General features: G+C 35.4%; 3 protein-coding genes across 7 annotated transcripts; all 3 read left to right on the top strand.

The window, feature by feature from the left end:
* The first annotated feature begins 1,242 nt into the window (after positions 1–1,242).
* Positions 1,243–3,077, top strand: LOC116209690 (glutamate--tRNA ligase, chloroplastic/mitochondrial-like). 4 transcript variants are annotated; one of them, XM_031543425.1, is made up of 3 exons: positions 1,243–1,497; positions 1,639–2,469; positions 2,663–3,077. In XM_031543425.1, the coding sequence occupies exons 2-3, from the start codon at positions 2,329–2,331 to the stop codon at positions 2,891–2,893; spliced, it is 372 nt and encodes a 123-aa protein (XP_031399285.1). In that variant the 5' UTR covers positions 1,243–1,497; positions 1,639–2,328; the 3' UTR covers positions 2,894–3,077. The 4 variants fall into 4 exon arrangements, with proteins under 4 accessions (XP_031399285.1, XP_031399284.1, XP_031399282.1 ...); XM_031543424.1 differs by having other exon boundaries at positions 1,634–2,469; XM_031543422.1 differs by having other exon boundaries at positions 1,575–2,469.
* Positions 3,078–5,083: 2,006 nt separating this feature from the next.
* On the top strand, positions 5,084–7,695 carry LOC116207190 (protein TPX2). 2 transcript variants are annotated; one of them, XM_031540073.1, is made up of 6 exons: positions 5,084–5,239; positions 5,405–5,476; positions 5,955–6,056; positions 6,392–6,451; positions 6,619–6,713; positions 7,040–7,695. In XM_031540073.1, exons 1-6 carry the CDS (start codon positions 5,207–5,209, stop codon positions 7,161–7,163), a joined length of 486 nt encoding a protein of 161 aa, XP_031395933.1. In that variant the 5' UTR covers positions 5,084–5,206; the 3' UTR covers positions 7,164–7,695. The 2 variants fall into 2 exon arrangements, with proteins under 2 accessions (XP_031395933.1, XP_031395934.1); XM_031540074.1 differs by having other exon boundaries at positions 5,086–5,239; positions 5,408–5,476.
* A 7,120-nt stretch (positions 7,696–14,815) lies between these two features.
* Positions 14,816–17,366, top strand: LOC116206583 (universal stress protein A-like protein). The gene is made up of 5 exons (XM_031539347.1): positions 14,816–14,957; positions 15,041–15,243; positions 15,488–15,597; positions 15,793–15,911; positions 16,932–17,366. The coding sequence occupies exons 2-5, from the start codon at positions 15,066–15,068 to the stop codon at positions 17,011–17,013; spliced, it is 489 nt and encodes a 162-aa protein (XP_031395207.1). The 5' UTR covers positions 14,816–14,957; positions 15,041–15,065; the 3' UTR covers positions 17,014–17,366.
* The last annotated feature ends 2,752 nt before the right edge of the window (positions 17,367–20,118 follow it).

The following is a 20,118-nucleotide window of genomic DNA, read 5'->3' as shown; positions in this document are numbered from 1 at the left end:
ACTAATATTTATAAAAGGAAAAAGTACAAAAATTTCCTTGTGTTTTGAGCTTTAGACAAATTGGATCTTGTGATTCTTTTAGGGACAAATAACACTATGTGGTTCATTTCGTAAGACATAATGGATCTTACCATTAATCTTTTCCATCACTTTTGGTCATCAAACTTTTCTTTTTACCATTATTACCCTAAAACTTTTAACTTTTTTTTTCAATTTGATCCTAAAATTCGAAAAAATAAAAAAAGGAAGGGGAAGGGGCTGGGGCCAGGCCCGTCGGTCGGCAACCGTGACCTCACCATCGAGGTCGCATGCACCCACAGAGGATGCCAGCTACCATGGAGGTGGGGGTCGGTATCACAAATTGGCGGCCCCCACTCCCGGATCGATCAGGATCTCAAACTCGAGATTCCAATCGATTCTGGGGCTAGGGTCCCTAATCGGCGACCCCAACTAGACCCTTGTGATTTCTGGCGTCCTCTGTGGGTGTCAGCGACCTCAGTGGTGGAGTCAGGGTCGCCGACCGGCGGCCCAAGCCCCTTCCTCCATTTTTTTTTTCGAATTTTAGGATCAAATTGCAAAAAAGTTGAAAGTTTGAGGGTAATAATGACAAAAAGAAAAGTTTTATGATCAAAAGTGATGAAAAAACTAATGTTGAGGTCCATTATATCTCACGAAGTGAAACACATGGTGTTATTTATCCTTAGAAAAATCGCATGGTCCAATTTATCTCAAACTCAAACCACAATGAGGTTTTTGTACTTTTTCCTATAAATAATCAATATATATTAAAAATTATGAATGGTTATATTTTTACAAAATATTTAGAATAACAAAAAAATAAAGTTATGTTAGGCCACGCGTAGTGCGGATCTGTCTCTTATATATTGTATGTATCTTGTTTTGCAAATAAGAATTATTACTGAATAGTTTTTTCTCCCATTTTTGTTCTTTTTCTTTTTTCTCTTGATATCAACCAATATGTGATAGCAGTGTTATCAGAACCGGACCGGATCGGCCGGTTCGACCGGTCGAACCGGAAACCGGACCTATGGCCGGTCCGGTTCTCTTAAAAACCGAAAATGCATAAAAAATCGGTGGATTTAAAAAACCGGCCGGTTTTTCTATAAACCCATAGAACCCATTCGAACCGACCGGTTGGATGGGTTCTGGATTTTAAAAGAAAACCCGACCCGAACCTCTTGACCCGAATTGGAAATCAGCCTAATTTTGGATCTGCAAAGTAGAAACCCTAGTTCAGTCTTCACCTTCGACTTCGAGGCTTCGACTTCCAGCTCGGTGACTCAGTCAATCTTCATCTTCGAGCTCCTTCCCACCCCTTCGAGGCTTCGATTTCCAGCTTGGTGACTCGCAATCGGACGACCGGTGCTCCACCCACAAGGTCGTGAAGTCGCAGTGCAAGACCGCGGAGGTCGAGCCCGGGAAATTCATCAGGAAGTGCGAGAGGACGGAGGAGATCTTCCAGAGCTGCATCGGAAAGTAATTCCTCCCTCCTTCTCACTCTGACAGCTCCAATTCCATTGCTATTATTTCAAAATTAGCTTTTTTTTTCCCAGCTCTTGCATAATGATGGGCATATCAGAAAGATGTTGATTCCATTCGTTTGGATGAAAAGTTTAGTTCTTTAGGTGCTGCGAGGCTATCTGTGTATCAGTTCTATGAGCTCCAGCTATCCGTGTATCAGTTCCGAGTGGAGATGCAGTGTGGCTGTGGGGAATGTCTGTGGTGTGCGAGGTGTGGTTCGCGTTCTCGTGGATCCTGGATCAGGTCCCAGAGATCTGCCCAGTTAATCGAGCAACTGACCTTCAGGCCCTCCATGACAAGTTTTACTGTATAGCCTTGACTATGTTTATTCGAGACATACTGGGTGGTACATGATATTTAATTTTGAGTACTCAGGAGGCAGTTCAGCTTCTTAAGGATGGGATTGACCTAATAACGGATTCAGATAAAGCGCTCACAAACTTTACTGTCATATCCATTGCATGCCACGCTGACCAAGTAATTCCAGAAGCTTAAGATAAATCCTCTCACTTAAGATGCTGAGGCATACCAGCCAATGAAAAAAAGATGTCCCAAGCCCTGCCCCCCCTCTATTTTTTCTGGATTGTGGAGCATATGGTCTTTTGCTTTCTTGACTGCCTCCTTTTTCTTGATAGTCGCTCAAATGGTCCAATAGGAGGTGGTGGCTATTGTAAGAGAAGACTTCGTAACACAATGTTTAGACCCTCTTCAGTGTCTTGTTAGTTCTAACCAATTTTACCTTTGTTATATCAATTCTTTGTTGTCATCAGCTTTGAAGGTAAAAGTATGTTAGAAGACAAGTTTTCTGAGGTTTCAGCTAGCCTCTTATCTGCATACGACAGTGGTGAGCTACTCGGTGCACTTGATGAAGGCCACTCTGGGTGGCAGAAGTGGGTGAAGGGCTTTAGCAAATCGCTTAAACGCAAGGTGAACCTAAACATGACCAGTGCCAATAGACAGTTGGATTTTCTTTCCCTCGTGCGGAAGGATCTATAAATTTCGCTTCTGTGCACCACACAAACAAAAGACAAATCGCAAAGTTCATCAGTTCCCAAAGGAGTCTCTCTGCGTTTTCATTGGGACTGTTAATGTTCAATAGTTTTCTTAACTTCCACTGCAGGGAAAATCGCTTTTCATGCCTTTGCGGGTGTTGCTAATGGGAAAGCTTCACGGTCCAGGCATGGGGCCGAGCATTCTTCTGCTCTATAAAGCAGGAAAATCCGGTGTAGCTGCTGCTGAAGTCGGGTTTATTACCCTAGATGAACGATTCAACATGCTGAGACAACTCGACTGGGACTCTTTAAACCAAGACCAGCCTCAGCCGGAGCCCGCTGCTTCCTTATCGAGCTGAGATTTTTAACAGTTTTGATCGGCTACTCCTTAGCGAACCATTTCCATTCATAGCGGTTTTATTATTTTGATTGTGCAATGAGTTCTGTTTGTTAATCGAGTTTTATCAGATGTAAATAACTTTTTCTTATATTTTTTTGGACACATATTAATTATTATCTAATATATATTACCATTTTTTTGTATTTTATATTATTTTATTAAAATAATATTTATTTATTTATTTTAAAAATAAACAAGCGGTCCGACCCATCGAACCCCCGGTTGAACTCATGAACCCATGAACCCATGCCTCGGCTGGTTCGATGTCCGATCCGGTTCTGATAACACTGTGTGATAGTTCATTATAATATGATTTTTATTGTCAGAATTAAAGAGAAGCGTAACAATATTCTTCGAGATCCTCTTCTCCTTCTTTTTCTTTTTTCTTTTTGGTGTATGCACATTTATGGGCTCCTGATAAATTTAGTCCAAGTCGGGTCAGCCTATTAAGGGGTGAAATTCTCTCAATGTGAATTTTTTTCATTTACAATACTCGAAACGGAAATTTTGCTTAAAAAAACTAGTATCAAACCACCAGAACCAATTCAGTTTGGTAGAAATCCCACGTTTTACTGTTAGTAATAATGAATAAAAGATAGCTCACTAAAAAAAAAGAATAAACATACATATATAAATGAAAGAGGGTGTAGCGTAGCATGCTTTCGTCTGATAATTGAGAGATTTCAAATTCGATACTGATAATAGAACTACTCGTACTCATTTATTAATTATTAAAAATTTATTTTATTATATTAGATTTGTGATTTTTTTTATATTTGAAAAAATTCTTTTCATGTATTATTACAAAGAAAAGGCCACTCCCAACATTTCCCTCCTTCCCTCTCGCAAGCATTGGAGAGCCCTCTCTGTTTCCATCCAAACATGATGCACGTTAAGGTTAATTAATATTCATTAGCTACTAATAATAATAATAATAATATATTTATAGAGATGATGATGCTTAAAACAGAAGCATGGGCAGTAGTTTGAATGACATTGGAGGATGGGGAGATGGATTAATCACGTAGCCACTGTCATTTACATTTCGACAAAAGATGGCATATACATAATATATGCCTGCCTTTGGTTATCGATGATAAACATATTAACCCATGCAAAGCCAGAGTTATTAATTAATTAATTAAATTAGTGGCGCCATAGTGAAGTGAACTGATTATTTTTCCGTGTATATATATATATACACATACATACTATAATCTGGAAGTCTAATGGATCCCGACTAATTCGGTCAAGCCGGGTCGATTCAGTAAGAGGTGAAACTCTAAAATATTATGAATTTTTTCCATCCACAAGACTCGAACTCGAGACCTTGAAGGAATAAACGTCAAATCACTTGAATCAATCTAGATTGGTAAATGAAATGATTGATATTTTGTGGGTTAAATATCACATTCCCATATTGGTATCGGTTAGATAACGGCTTCCGCAAGGAATTCATATATATATTGGAAATGAAGATAGAAAAAGAAAGAAAGAACTAAAACAAAACAAAACATGGAAAGCTTAACTACCACACCCCACAAAATAAAGAAAAGGACCTCAATTCACTTCACTTCACTTCACTAATTCACTTCCCTTCAATGTAACACCACCAATCTAATCTTCTTTTCTTTTCTTTACAGTTTCGTCGTGTCCTTCCATGACATATATAGGTCGGGCTTGGGATATATCCCAATCGTCATATATGAATTGCCTTCCCGATCAACTACTTTTTTCTGGTTAACGCATGCACAAATGCTCGAGCATATATGTAATAGCTGCAACGGGGGCTGCAAAATATAATGTTCTGACAAAGTTTTAATATCCTATAGAATGCAACAAATTTACTCAAAAGTTTCTAATTAGTTAATAAGTCTGCCTGTGTCTGAGTGAAAGAAAAATGTTGACAAAACGACTAACCAGAGAGGGAGATCTAATCAGAAAGTTTGGTATGAGTATTACCTCAGGGACAGCATTTGCAGGGTAGCTGTTTTCCGCCTGCCTGCCTGCAACAATGTCAAATGCTGCTGATGTGGTAACAGACATGATGAACCCTCTCAAGATGGTTACCAGTCTCCAAACTTTTCCATGACACCTCTCTGCCTTTGATGATGCCTCCCTCCAGTAGTTTGTATGCCTCTCTAATTAATTCCATTCTACAACTGCTGCTGCATGCATGCGCTCAACCCCCAACGTGTATATATATATACACCACGCATGCTTCCAATTCTCCTCACTTCTCTCCTGACCATCATCAGACTTTAATAAAGACATGGAGAAGCCACTTGCAAAATCTGCTCTAAAGGTGGCCTAGCTAGCTTGCTACTTCTAGAAACTTCTTATATTTATATGCGCGTGTGTGTTTCTTTTTGTTGGATAATACACACACACACACACACATTAGTCAAAGAGGTGGCGCGAAGTTATTGATGGATCGTTTTTTTTTTGCTTTTTTGTGCCTTATTATTAGAAGGTTGTCAAAGCCAGTCCACAGCCTGCTATGTCGTGGGGCTCCACATCTTCCGGCAGTGCCAGAGGAATGGTGAGTTGAGGGATCAGCTTGCTGATCTCTTTCCTTTTGGCGTCGTATCTGGAACGATTCATCCCTTTTGCCCCTAGTTTTGTACGTGCCAGGACTAGGGGAAAAAGGGGCAAAACTGAGAACCCTGGAGAAAGTTATGGTCCGGCGGAGGATAAATAATTTGGGTGAAACCATACACATATATTATCACATATGAATATGTGTGTGTGCGCGTGTGCGTGTGTGTTATGTGTCAGCATCCCCTTCAAATTAATTATGAGATAGCCAGAATTGGAGCCCCCGCACAAGAAGTGGGATTGATATATAATTTCTCTTAGGCTTGGGATATATATTGATCAGATAGCTCTGTGGTTTCTCCTGTTCTGGAATTTTGGTATATAATTAACATGCAATATAGTACTCAAAATGACTCGGATATTTAAAGAATCAACTCTATCACTTGATATATATATATATATATATACTGTTGCTTGGACAGGCGGCCTCCCAAAAGCCTCAAACCAGAGAAAGTACCAAGCCCCTGGATATCAAACTCCATACTCAACAAAGGGCCATCAGACGGGCCATGTTCAATTACACTGTGAGTTGATACGTATATAATTAAAAGCTTTAATTCAACCAAGCTACATTTTCTAACAATCTGCCTTATATGAGAAAATATTCATTAAGTATTACTTATTCACTTTGAATGTGTAAAAACCAATCAAAATACTTGTAAGTGAGAATCTGTGTGCCATTGTGGGGCCAATTTTTCACTTTCAAGTATTTTTATTGGGTGTTACACATTCAAGTGAATGAATAATACTCACCCAATATTTACACGTCTTATATATCTTATTGTCCTGGCGTACCCCTTTCCATTAACGGTTTTCTATATATTATTTGTCTTCTGTTTACATATATATATATATACAGGTTGCCACAAAGCTTTACATGATGGAGCAACAGCGAAAACAGCAAGAGAAACTACAAAAGGTAAATAAATAAATAAATATATATATATATAGCTCGCTGTATGCATGCATATGTTGATTATATGTAAGAAAAGGCACAGTAATAAACAAGAAGGGAATCCTCTCTCTCTCTCTCTCTCTCTCTCTCTCTCTCTCTCTCTCTCTCTCTCTCTCGGCTTAAAATTGCAGATGGTGGAGGAGGAAGAGATAAGGCTGCTGAGGAAGGAGATGATTCCTAGAGCCCAGCTTATGCCTCTCTTTGACAGGCCCTTCTATCCCCAGAGGTAACTTGAAACTTACTATATATATATATATATATATATATTATATTATATAGATAGATAGATAGAGAGATGGATAGTTCATTCATCACGAGTTTCTTATAACTTTTTTTTAATCATAAAGGAGGCTTAATATCTAATACAATGAAAGAAAATTCTTAAATAATTAATAAAAGGACACGTGTAATTCTACTAGATATCGAACCTGTGACTTCTAAATCATTAGACGACACTGCGCCACATCCTTTTTGATGAGTTTCTTATAACTTAATTCCTCCGCTCCCCTTGGTGTCTCTCTTATTATTATAATATATGTACTACTGGCACAGATCGAGCAGGCCATTGACAGTTCCAAGAGAGCCAAGCTTCAACATATTAAACAGCGGCAAGTGTTGGACGTGCAGTCAACTCTACAGTTTCCCACACTGCCGCACCATGAACACAATCAAATAATAGAGAGAGATGTAGCGTCATCATTGCGTGATATGTGTGTGTGTGTGTGTGTGCCGCTACTTCTACTACTAGTAGGAGTAGTATGTACTTATACGTAGGAGAAGCACTGTAACAATAAGAGAGAATAATGGCGGACCGACGACAATTAATTGATGGTTTTGTCATACGGGTAAAGAGTGTGTGTGGTATGCTGCTCAGTGTCGTATCATAGCCTATTAATTAGAAGATCCTATCCCTTACCCAATATATATATATATATATATCAGAAGATCCTATCTTCAGTCCAACAGGAGCATCTTTGCTCACCCCTTCTTTGGTTTTCTCTTGCTGTTAATCAGAGAGAGAGCCTTTCTTCTTCTTCTTCTTCTTCTTCTTCTTCTTTTTCCTGTCTTTCTTTCTTTCTTTCTTGTTCGTTTTTCATTTCATTTGGTCCTGACGATGTCTAGTTACCATCTCAATCTGTTAGTCAAAAAGAAGTAAGAATGTAGAATGTACTCTCATGACCTTGTCCAATGAAAATATTGTTGTCTCACCGTTTTTTTTGGGGCTTCCTTTTGTCTTTTACCTGTTGATCAATTAGTTGGTCCGTGTAATTTCTACTCAATCATGAGTTTATAAGGCCGTTAACAGTTCAAAGAAAGGATATAAGAAGCACCGGATGAAATGACCTATACATACTCTTTAATTATAACAAAAAAAAAAAAGGAAAACAAAAGGGAATCGGTGTGCATCTTCGTGTTCGAAAGTCCAGAAAGTCCTAACTAATTCAGTTCGGGTAAAACTCTTAAAATCATGGATTTTCAATTCAAAATTTTGTTTATGGGGATATGAGTATCAAATTGCTCGAAGTAAAAGAATCACTGCACTAAACTTCTCATTAGTTGCATATATAATATAAGGCGCCCTGAGAAGCCTGCAGCAAGCTGCGCATGCATGCATGACAAAGGAAAAAAAAAAATTGCTCTGAATTGTCCGCTGATAAAAAGAAGGAAAAAGATTTTTTTTTAATAAGAGAGGTTCATGAACCTAATATAATGAAAATAGAAGTATTAATAGCTAATAAATGGGTATGAGTAGTTAGTCCCACAAAGAGTATCGAATTTGAAATATCTTGATTATCAGGTGAAGGCGTGCATTATTACGATATATTCTCTCTGATTTTTTTTTTTAAAAGAGAGAGAGAGATTTTTTTTTTGCAATGATAAAAGCATGGCAAATGTGGATACAATACTCAGATTGGCTTGGGAGGTGGGCCGGAATATGAGGCTTTTGATTAATAAAATTTAGTCTATGATCGATATAAGATGAGTATATAGCAGTCAGAAACACAAAACAATATACATAGAGAGAGGCATAATATATATAAAATGATAAAAATCAATGCGATGCATTGGAATGTGTCACGTATAAGTATACATATCTCTAGTTACGAAACCTTTCGAGTCACTACAACAAGGACGTGATAATTCGTGTAGTATGACGTTGTCATGTTAACCCTAAAAGCAGAAAGGACTTGGACTCAGGGAAGGTTATATAATTATGATTGCATTTATAATAGATTGAATTTGATTATTTAATGGAGTGTCATGTTCGAGAGAAAGAATCCATTTCTCGACTCTACGGTCTTTGACATAGGAAAATTTGAGTAGGAAGGTTCTTCATGAATTGTCTTTAATAGAAACTGCGTAAGTATGGTGTTGGAATCATAAGGCTTCTCCTCATATTGAGATAAGTAAATTATATTATATAAGGATTGGATTAAAGGTAGATGATTTTATATTAATTAGAGACCAAAATTTTTGTTCAGACAATTCATAAACTATCTCTATTTTTTTAGAGAAGATGCAATTATGTAATATATGCAATTTGGTATACTTTGTCATTGTTTTGTTGGATGAATGAAATAAAATAAATTCAATGAGGATTTTTTAAATCAGGGAGAATTGATATATCTTCTTGTTTTTACAGTGAATTGCTTGTTGGAATCGCTCGATATCCCAAGGGAAGAGATTGCATACATAATATGCTATTAGATAAGTAAGAGAGTAAACAAAAATTATTTTTATAGAGGTCATAATGAAAAACTTATAATAATAATTTACTAATTATCGCCACAATTCTAATCCACATATATCATATATTTGAGCAGCCCAACCCGCAGTTATAATTTCGATTACATGGGATGCCTCTGGGCCTAGCCCACAGTTATAATTATGTGACAATTATAATACTTTTTCTTTTTTTTTTCTTCGATTACAGAGGAGGTTATAAGCCTAGTACAATGAAATGAAAATGCTAAATATATAATAAAAGGGCACGAGTAGTGTCGAACATGTGACCTATTGATTATCAGGCGATGGTATGTAATCAAAAGTAGGAAATCAACGGAAAGGAAGAAATAAAAAAGGAAAGGAAAGAACCATAAATAATTGATTTAATCGATTTGACACTTGTTAATAAAGTCTCAAATTCTAGTCTTGTGAATGGAGAATTTTTTTCGATGTGCACCTTAGTGTCCAGAAGCCCAATAGGCTCCGATTGGTCCAATGTTCATGTAGGCATTTCGTATAGAAGTTATTATGTCAGTAATGGTGTCCCTACCCATAATAAACTAAAATTATCCTTTCCTCCCATTTTTGATATAATCAGCATGCTTTAATTTAAATTTATTTAAATAGTATTTAAAAATTATTTAATTATGTTAAAATAAAGATATATGCTTGAGATACAATCTAATTTCACGCAAATACTATGTATAATATAATAAGAGTCGGATCGACCCACTAACAGATAAACCTCTCTCAACATGGATTTTCTCCATTCATAATACTTGAACTCGAGACATTATTTAAGGGGAATAAATGCCGAACCGCTTGAACTAACTCACGTTGGTGAATGAAAAATGTTTTTGATTAGGAGAGTTTTATCTCTTCCTAAGTCAACTCGACTTGAACTGAATTAATCGAGACTCGTTGAACTTTCAAATACCAAGATACATACTAAAAAAGGTAGTGATCAATTTATATATAAAGTAAGTAAATAGGTAGCATTTGGTATCGGAATATAATTCTACTCCGCTCTATTTCATTACATTCTTCCCTCAATTCAATTATATAATCACTATTTTTTTTAATCTTTCTCTTCAATTTAATAAAAGTTCCCATATTTACATTTTCATAATCATTATCACAATCAATTTTTAATAATAAATTATCAATATACTTTTACATCTATATATACAAACATTTTGTCTTTTTCTTCAATTTAAAAATAAATTTTCACATCAAATTTTTCTTAACTATTATTACAATCAATTTTTTAATAACAAATTCTCTCATATGCTATTACCTATTTTTGTCTTTAGCGGCTGAAGTAGAGTGAAATTGAATTCCAACTCCAAAATCAAAAGTCACACCGATCGATCATTTCTCTCATTTAATTCCTCATGGGTCATCCACAATTAATTTTGATTTACATCCACATCCACCAGTGGATTGCTCAACAATACACCCACCCATGAGCTGTTGCCCTGAGCATGAGGAATGTCTATGGTGGAATCACTTTAAAGTAGTGACATCATACAATCGAAGTAAATTACTTTAAAATTAAACTAAATTACTTAGGTTTTTAGTAAAGTACTAACAAATAAAGTAAATTACACTTATTTCAAAGTAAATTACACATATTTTAAGGCAAATTACACAAATTTTAAAGTCATTTACATAATTTTCAAAGAGTTTTAATTAACCTTTTAATAAAGTATCTACTTTTTACTTAGCTTTTTGATAATTTTCTCGAGTATATAGTGCAACCAATTTGATTGATCCCCCATTGAATAGCAATATATATAGCCTAACCAAGCCAGTGGTTTTAGTAAATATACAAAATTAATCAAAAATATTGTTGGCGGTTTAATTAGTCACTATAGAAAATTTAATTTTTGTCGACGTTTTAGTTCCAACGCAATTACAAATGTCAGGAAAAATTAGCCGAAATTGTTTTATCCCGACGTTTTGAAAAACGTCGAGATTGACCACCTTCTAGTCAACACTTTGGAAAACTCTGGGTTTTGTTAACCATATGCCGACGTTTTTAAGTTTAGCCAACACAAAAATAAAAAGGGCAAATTACAAAAAAAAACCCAAGTTTTGTAAAATATCTCAGTTTTGTCCTAAATTTTGTTTTGTAACAAAAAAAACCATAAGTTTTCTAAAATGTCTCAAAAATGACCTCCGTTATAACTTCCGTCAATTTTTGCCTACGTGTGACCTACGTGGACTGTTAAAGGGACCCACTAGCCTACGTTTGACCTACGTTGACTATTAAAGGGACCCACCATCAGCAGCAAAAATTGATGGAAGTTATAACGGAGGTCATTTTTGAGACATTTTAGAAAACTTATGGTTTTTTTGTTACAAAACAAAATTTAGGACAAAATTGAGACATTTTACAAAACTTGGGTTTTTTTATAATTTACCCAAATAAAAAACAAGTTGCCTTTTGTTTAGTCTACTTTGACGCTTGTAGAACTTCTCCTAATGTTTCAAACGTCGACCTTTATCATGGATGTTATATTCTATCAACAAATTGTCATTTCAGCTCTGGATGTTGTCAAAGTGTAAAGGTGTAAGAAGAAACGCATTGTCACCTTATTATGCAATCTATTGTCAATGGTATTCATGACTAATAATTGAAAGGGTAATGTGCTATTTTCTTATAAAAACACTAGGTTATTGAACCCGTGAGTTACACTAATTTTGTTAAAAAAATTTCATAAATCAGAGAGTTTGAATATGATAAATTTTATATCACAATGAAAAGTTGGTACTTGTCTTCTTTGACCGAAATAATTCAAGACATAACTCAACACCTTGATGCTCTTTCATGTTTAATTACATAAAAGAATATCATTAATTCACATGAATTTGGAAATTATGAAGTTAATTAAAACTCAATTGTCAATGATGAAATTGAGCTGTAAGAGACTTCTTTCTTCCAAACTTGACCATATCACACCCAAAGTTAAAACACACTAAGGTGATTGGCCGTATTCCGATTATACAACACTTTTGAATTCCTCATTGTATAAATTCCCAAAAAATCAAAAAGAAAAACATACCCGAGAAGCATGATCACATATTACAGAGCTTAGACAATCTTTATTGTAGTCTCCATAGCCTTTAATAAGGGCTGGTCAAAATTTGGATTGAGAGCAATGCTTTGCCGTGTGTCGAAGCAATCACTAACCCCCAAAATTAAAGTCTCCTTGGGAAGTTAGATCTCTTGTTTTGGATAATTCTCGTTTTCTTTCTCATTTTTCGAATTGTAATTGTTCTTGGATTTTAAGAAAATATAATCTTCATGCCCACGACTTGAGCCACTTTATTTCATGTCAAATTTTGATGCCCTCTGCATGTATCGAGGTTATCCATGTACTTCGAACTCTTAGTTGCTTATTAAGGCATGAACTTTTGTTTACTTATAAAAAAATAGAAACGCATAACTATAGGTTTATAAAAGCGACTAAAACCTATCGAACTTATTACTTTTAAGTAGCACAAATCCAAAAAAATATTAGTTAATGTTATGTTAATAAATTTAAACTTCAACGATAACCTCAAGAAAAATAAGTTGATATTAAATTTATGAGGTGTAATAGTGTGTTATAATGGTATTGAGCAATACGTTGTCACCTCACGCAATCTGTTACCATTGTTATTCGTGCATCATAGTAGATGAGGCAACATGTTGTCCCCTTAGAAGACAACACATTGTCACTTGAGATCGACAAGGGCTGACATTTAAAGCGTCAACCCAAGGCTATTTGGGCCGACATTTTTTGAGATGTCGACTAAAACTGTTAAATCTGACATTTCATAAACATTGAATATTGTATTTAAAAAAAAATCAAAGGTTAAGCAGGAAAGTTCCCACCCAACTCTTGAAATTTGATCACCTCATTCCCTCACTTCCTCTCCATCTTTATGTAAAGCTTCTCTCCATCCCATCTCACCCCCAATTACCCGTCTGATCTCCCTCCCTCCCTTTCTCCCCTTTCCTTCAATCTTCTCCTCAACATCATAGCCTGACTAGACCTTTACCTCCTGAAACCCTCGAAGCTGTTGCTTGTGGTGATGGCTCTTCCTCGACCTCCTGAAATTGTCGTTGCTGGTGGTGGTGCCTCTTCGACTTCCTTGACCTCTCGAAGTTGTTGTTGCTGCTGCCTCTTCCTTCACCTCCCAGAGTTATTGCTGGTAGACATCTCCTCGATCTCCTGAAGCTATTGCAATTTTTCTTCCCTTCTCAAAGCCGTTGGTAGTGGTGGTGGTAGCTCTTCCTCGATCTCCCGAAGATGTTGCTGCTGGTGGTGGCTTTTCCTCAACCTACCGAAGCTAATGCTACTAGTGGACACCCCTTCTCGATCTCCCAAAGTTGTCTTCTTGCCCTTCCTTGATCTCCCGAAATTAATTAGTTATTTCTTGCTTAAATTGTACTTCTATATACATGTTATATATGATCGAGAAATTGCTTTTAGAATAATCATGAATTTTCTTATCTTGATGCTATATTACTAATGTTTGATTGAGATTTCTAGGGTTTGACAACAGATTGTCTATAAATTTACAACTTGTTGTCACTACCTTACCAGTGATAACAATTTATAAATTTGTAGAAATATGTTGTCTATTTTCTAAATTAAATTGACTTAAGTCAACGCTTTAAGAGTCTTCTCAAACCCTTTGTTTTTTTGTTTAAAAAAAGGCCAACGTTTTTTGCATTGCCCTAGACATGGTTTGTGTCGACGCAATAAAGGTTGGCTTAGGGACAACTTTAGTCGACGCAAAAAAAGTCTGCATAGGCATGGATTGGGCCAATGTGGTAAATGTCGACCTGGGCTCGGTTTTTGCCGACGTTTGAAACATTAGCCTAAACTTAATTTTCAACATACATTTCTCAAACGTCGGCCTAGGGGATGTTTTCCCGACATTTTTTGATGAACATCGGGAAACTTATACCAACTATGTCAATCCCGACATTTTTTGAAACGTCGGGAGGGTCCAGGCCGACGTTTTTCACATCGACAAAAGTCAAAGAAAATCGGCCTATCCCCTTTTTCTGTAGTGAGTTTCCTTTAAATTTCTAACTAGGCTTCCATGCATGGATTGAATTGATTCCTACCTAAAGAATGACGTACAAAGGAAAGCAATCTCCACTCCACTGCCTTCCCTTCCCTTCCCTTCCCTTCCATCCCACTCCCATGATTTATTCCCATTTTTTCTTTGCTTAATTTTTTTTAATTATCCTATAGAATTAGTACAATGAAATAAAAATTTTAATAACTAAATAAAATGGTACGGATAGTCTCACCACGAGCAACGAACCTATAACTTTTTAGTTGACGAGCGAAAGCGTGCCCCACTGTACTATACACTCTTCAATCTTTCCTTACTTAAGTTATTCTCCTCTTGTATATATCTGTCCATCTTTATGTTTGTTCTATCCTATATGTGCATATATACATATATAAAATGGAAATTTGGGCTGTAGCATCCCATCCATGTTACTAGAGACTTCAGGAATCTCCTCTCCCCGCTGCCTGTAGCTGGCCATATTTATAATATATATACATCTACAGGGCACAGCATCCTTTAATATATATAAAAGAGAGAGAGAGAGAGAGAGAGGGGCAAACTAAAAGGAGGAGACAAGGAGGAATTATTGGTTTCCCTTGTAGGTTGCGGAGCGGGCGCCGGTGAGCTAAGCTGAAGCTGAAGGCTTGAAGCTGAGTTGAAGGCTGATCTCTCTCTCTCTCTCTCCCCCTGCAATTACCTTCTTAATTTCCTTGGTGTCATCAATTAAATTGAACCTGCAAGCAGCTGCACGTAGGATCGAGAGATATATATGGGAAAGGCAAGGAGCATAGGGATAGGGATGGACTACTCTGCCACGAGTAAAGCAGCGCTCAGGTGGGCGGCAGAGAATCTGGTGGATGCAGATCAGGACAGTCTCATCTTGATCCATGTTCAACCCCCCAAATCCGATCATTCCCGCAAGCTCCTCTTCGAAGACACCGGCTCCCGTATGATTACTAGCTAGCTAGCTATAACAACCCCGTATAAAATACATACTTACATGCGCATACTGTACATACATACATACATACACACAGGCTTGGCAGGCAGTGACTAGTTACTTGGACCATCCATGTGTTGTCTCCTTTCGTGGCTGCAGCCATGTATATCTCCAATATATATGGGTAACAGCAAGTTCACTTACATGCTAACTTATAGAATTCATCTCTCTGTCTTTTGTTGGATGGACAGCTTTGATACCATTGGAGGAATTCAGAGAGATCAACTTGTCCAAACAGTATGGCCTAACCTATGATCCTGAGGTCCTTGATATCCTAGATACCCTCTCCCGGTCCAAAGGGGTATGTTGTATATTTTCCATGCATTCATATATATATATGTAAATGTTTATGTGTTGCTTGCTCTTTGCTCTTTCATGACTAGTTTAATTAATTATTTCCCAATTGTTTGATTCGTTTTATTGCACTCCATCTCAATCTTGTTTCTTCTCTGTATATATTAAATTGCCTATCCTCCACTGCATGCGCTGCCCACAGACTAAGGTGGTGGCAAAAGTCTATTGGGGGGACCCAAGAGAGAAGCTGAGTGATGCCATTGAAGATCTCAGACTCGACTCGCTTGTCGTGGGGAGCAGGGGATTAGGCCCTCTTAAAAGGTATATACATCGCTTCGCTATTCTGCGACTCTGGCTAGTTATAATATGCCTTGCACTGACTCTTATCAGTAACAAACCCTTTATAATAGGATACGAGATAATTTCAGTATCCAAAATAAATAAATAAATAAAATAAAATAAAGTTTATTGTCTTCATAATATCCCTGCCTATTGCTTAAACCAGTTGGATAAATTTTTAAATAAAATGGGCCTAATTCAGATTTAAGCTCATATGCAACTCAAAAGCTTAAGTCAATGGGTTACTGGGCTTTTATCTTTTATAAACTTTTCTCATATTTTACTTTCAACCGATGTGGGACATTTTGTCCGCTCACACTCCCCAATTTTTCTCCAACATCCCGCCCTCACGTGGTATCGTGTCGTCTTACACGAGTCACGTGACCTTAATCAATCGACGAGACCACACGACTTAATCACACCCGCCCTCACTTCGATGTCCTGATATCGGACACAACGGGTGCCTGCTCGAGACGCACGTTACGCTTACACTCGAACCTACGGGTCACACGGACCCGCGCATACATGCGCGTTATGCGCACCTCACGGCACGAAACCGCCTTACACACTCAGGATTATAACCATGGGCTTTGATACCAGTTAGATAAATTTTTAAATAAAATTGGCCTAATTCGGACTTGAGCCCATATACAATCCAAAAGCTTAAGCCAATAGGTTACTGGGTCTTTGTCTTTTATAAACTTTTTTCATATTTTCCTTTCAACCGGCGTGGGACATTTTATATGCATATGGACTTAAATCCGAATTAGGCCCATTTTATTTAAAAATTTATCCAACAAAACCACCCCAAAAATTCATGGGTCTGAAACTGCATCTTACTTTCTATTCCCTCTTGCTCTCTCGATAGCTGCAAGTTTGCATATATAGAATAGAATGCTTTCATCTTCCGGATCATTAGGACATTTTTATGAATATAATGTGTATATATATGAATTTGGTTGGATTGATTGACCAAAGGAGGAACCACACGCATAAACGCAGGGTGTTGCTGGGGAGTGTAAGCAACTATGTGGTGACGAATGCCTCATGTCCAGTCACAGTGGTGAAGGGTGCCAAGCCTTAATAATGATAATCATAACTAAAATGAGCGAGCAAGCTAGTATGCATACCTACATTGACCTGCCATTGTGTGTGAGTAATGCTCGATCGTCTTTCTCAGTGTTATCATTATTATCATTATTATTACATTTTGGATTGATTGATATGTCGACTGAACAGTAATAAAACTAGTGCAGTCCGCACTGCAGCGCAGCGTCTGCTCTTAACTCTCATATCATGCGGAAAATGCATTGAGATGTCAGCCTCTGTAATTTTGTTTCCTTGCTTGTCCATCTGTACAATACATACGTACATACATGTGTATTCATTATGTGTAATATGTCAATGGACTTATTGCGTATGATTTGGCTTTGCCAATCCATCCTGCTATTTAGTGGTTCATAAACAGAATTTGAGGCATTCAAGAACATTTCAGTCGACTCCCCTAAGGATGTCTTGTGGATTGTCATTACCCTGACCAATTAAAACCGTGCATCTATCCTCTGTGGCTGATCAAATTATCTGGAAGAGTATATATCTATATTTATATATATATACATATATATATACACATATATATATATATATATATATGAAAGCAGTAATATCTTATGGTCTCAGAATGATCAATTTCTGAATGGAATTTTTTCGATTTTTTAGTTTTTAAAATTTTAAACTATCTTTTATTATAAAATTCGCAACAATATCTTTCGAAATTATTTTCGATTATAATATTTCATTTTAAAAAGTTTGAAAATATCATAAAATTTTTTGGATATTGTAGCAATCTTCAATTGAAGGCTACATAAATTTTTTGAATGGAATTTTTTAGTTTTTATATTTTTAATTTCGGAATTAGTTTTTAATAAAAGATATTTTTTTAAAGATATCTCATAATAAAATTTGATTTCTTGATTTCTTTAATTTTTATAGGGGTTTTAAGCACTATTTGGGAAGAACCTCTGGGTTCATGAGAGTTTGGGCAGTTCCAATATTCAGGAATGTAATAACCTTGATTGGTTAACATAATATATTTAAAATAAATGAGAAGATTTTATTATATGTATAGATGTATAGATAGATATTATTTAACAATCTTGAATTTTTTAAAAATAAAATTTATTTTTTCACCACATAAATATTAACATCAAAATAAATATATATTTATACAATATATATATATATATGGTTTCAGAACACTTGGTTTTTTAGTGAAATTTAATAAGTACATTAGTATATATTTTCTAAAGGAATTTTTTAGGTTCTTATTTATTTATTTTCGGAATTATTTTTAATAAAAAATATTTTTTTAAGATATCTCATCATAAAATCAAATTTATTGATTTCTTTAATTTTTTAATTTTTTAAAAATTTATATAACAATATATTTAAAATAATAAATAAGACGATTTTATTATATGTATAGTGTTATTTTATAATCTTGAATTATTTAAAATAAAAATTAATATTTCATCATGTAAATATTAACATTAAATTAAGTATATATTATTATATATTCATACATAATTTATATAAATATATGACCTTAGAACACTTGATTTCTGAATGGAATTTAATAAGTACATATTAATATATATTTTCTAAAAGGAATTTTCTACGTTCTTATTTATTTCTTTTAACTTTTGGAATTAATTTTAATAAAAAATGTTTTTAAGATATCATATATTTGATTTCTTGATTTCTTTAATTTTTTTTTAAAATTATATAACATAATGTATTTGAAATAAATGAGAAGGTTTTATTATATGTATATTATTATTTACTAATCTTGAATTATTTAAAATAAAATTAATATTTTATCACATCAATATTAACATAAAAATAAGTATATATTAATAAATATATTTATACATAATATAAATATAGGGAAAATAGTACTGTACTACACGTTTTTTGAGTTTTCTCGCGCTACAGTACAAATTCAAATCATTTCCTTATACAAGACAAAATAATTTTTTTTCACCGCACAATATGCCTTTCATATTCCTTCAAGAAAATGGCGAGAATGCTGACGGACAACTTATTTGGGGGCGGTTTTGCAAAAAATAAGAATTTAGGGGTATAAAGAAAGAAAATAAAATTTTAAAATAAAAAAGGGGAAAATCCGAGGTGGATTGGAGGAGGGGGCCGTGGAGTCCCTCAAATCGGGTGGTTGGGGATGCCCCCGTCGGCCGCCCCCATCGCCTCCTCCAGTGGCCGGATTTTTTTAAAAATTTTAAAAAAATTTTCTTTATTTTTGTCACCAAGTTCTTATTTGTTACGAAATTCCTCCAAGACAAACTTCCACGTCAGCATTCTATCCATTCCTGCCATTTTTTTTGACGAAATTAGGACGTAATGTTAAAAAAAAATTCTTGCTATATAGAGAAATTATTGGAATTTATGCTGTAGCATGAAAAAAGAAAAAAAAATATGTTGTACTGTGATATTTTTCCTATAAATATATTAATATATGGGTACATGGACAACCTTCGGTATGTAGGAAGAAAAATTATATATTTTTATAGAAATCTAGTTTTAAAAAATAGGTTAGATAATATTTTATAGATATATAAGAATTATATTTTCTTTTCAAAAAACAAATCAAATTATATTTTATGTAGATTATGTATGATAGTTATACATAGGAATTATCGCATGCACATGGGCCTATTCAGCTCTCAAACAATACGTCACAACTAGACACGAACTCTCGAAACATATGTCTATTCCTAGGTGCAAGTGAGATTGGTGATGTGAGTTTCAATTTTTGAAAAGACTATCTATGTACGCAAATTCTCAAAAAGTAAGATCGTTTAGTTATTTGTTTATTTTATTATTTTTTATTTCACTTTTGATTCTTAAGGAATTTTTATTTTTAATTTTTAATTATAATTTCTTCTTAGGTTAGTTTATTATCCGGTGAGATGCACGGACTTCCGTGTGTGTGTGTGTGTATATATATATATATATATATATAAGCAGAGAGACTCACAGAGCCCTGCTAGTGCTGATTGTCGCTCCCACCAGCCAGCCAACTCACACACCATCTGATTCAAGGCTAACTCACAATTCTCGAGCACATACACAACGCAAAACTTTCAGAATAGAACAGCACACAAGCAAACCC

Source organism: Punica granatum, chromosome 5 (genome assembly GCF_007655135.1).
Source record: "Punica granatum isolate Tunisia-2019 chromosome 5, ASM765513v2, whole genome shotgun sequence".
NCBI lineage: Eukaryota > Viridiplantae > Streptophyta > Magnoliopsida > Myrtales > Lythraceae > Punica > Punica granatum.
The sequence above is the reverse complement of the archived record's forward strand: the minus strand, read 5'-3'. Positions and strand labels throughout refer to the sequence as shown.

Bases quoted from the DNA above. Each gene is read 5' to 3' on its own strand.
- LOC116209690 (XM_031543425.1), top strand. From the start codon at position 2,329: ATGTTAGAAGACAAGTTTTCTGAGGTTTCAGCTAGCCTCTTATCTGCA. The intron at 2,470-2,662 runs GTGAACCTAAAC...CTTCCACTGCAG, and splicing joins GCAAATCGCTTAAACGCAAG to GGAAAATCGCTTTTCATGCC.
- LOC116207190 (XM_031540073.1), top strand. From the start codon at position 5,207: ATGGAGAAGCCACTTGCAAAATCTGCTCTAAAG. The intron at 5,240-5,404 runs GTGGCCTAGCTA...CCTTATTATTAG, and splicing joins TTGCAAAATCTGCTCTAAAG to AAGGTTGTCAAAGCCAGTCC. The intron at 6,452-6,618 runs GTAAATAAATAA...TTAAAATTGCAG, and splicing joins AGCAAGAGAAACTACAAAAG to ATGGTGGAGGAGGAAGAGAT.
- LOC116206583 (XM_031539347.1), top strand. From the start codon at position 15,066: ATGGGAAAGGCAAGGAGCATAGGGATAGGGATGGACTACTCTGCCACG. The intron at 15,244-15,487 runs GTATGATTACTA...TTGGATGGACAG, and splicing joins CTTCGAAGACACCGGCTCCC to CTTTGATACCATTGGAGGAA. The intron at 15,598-15,792 runs GTATGTTGTATA...CGCTGCCCACAG, and splicing joins CCCTCTCCCGGTCCAAAGGG to ACTAAGGTGGTGGCAAAAGT.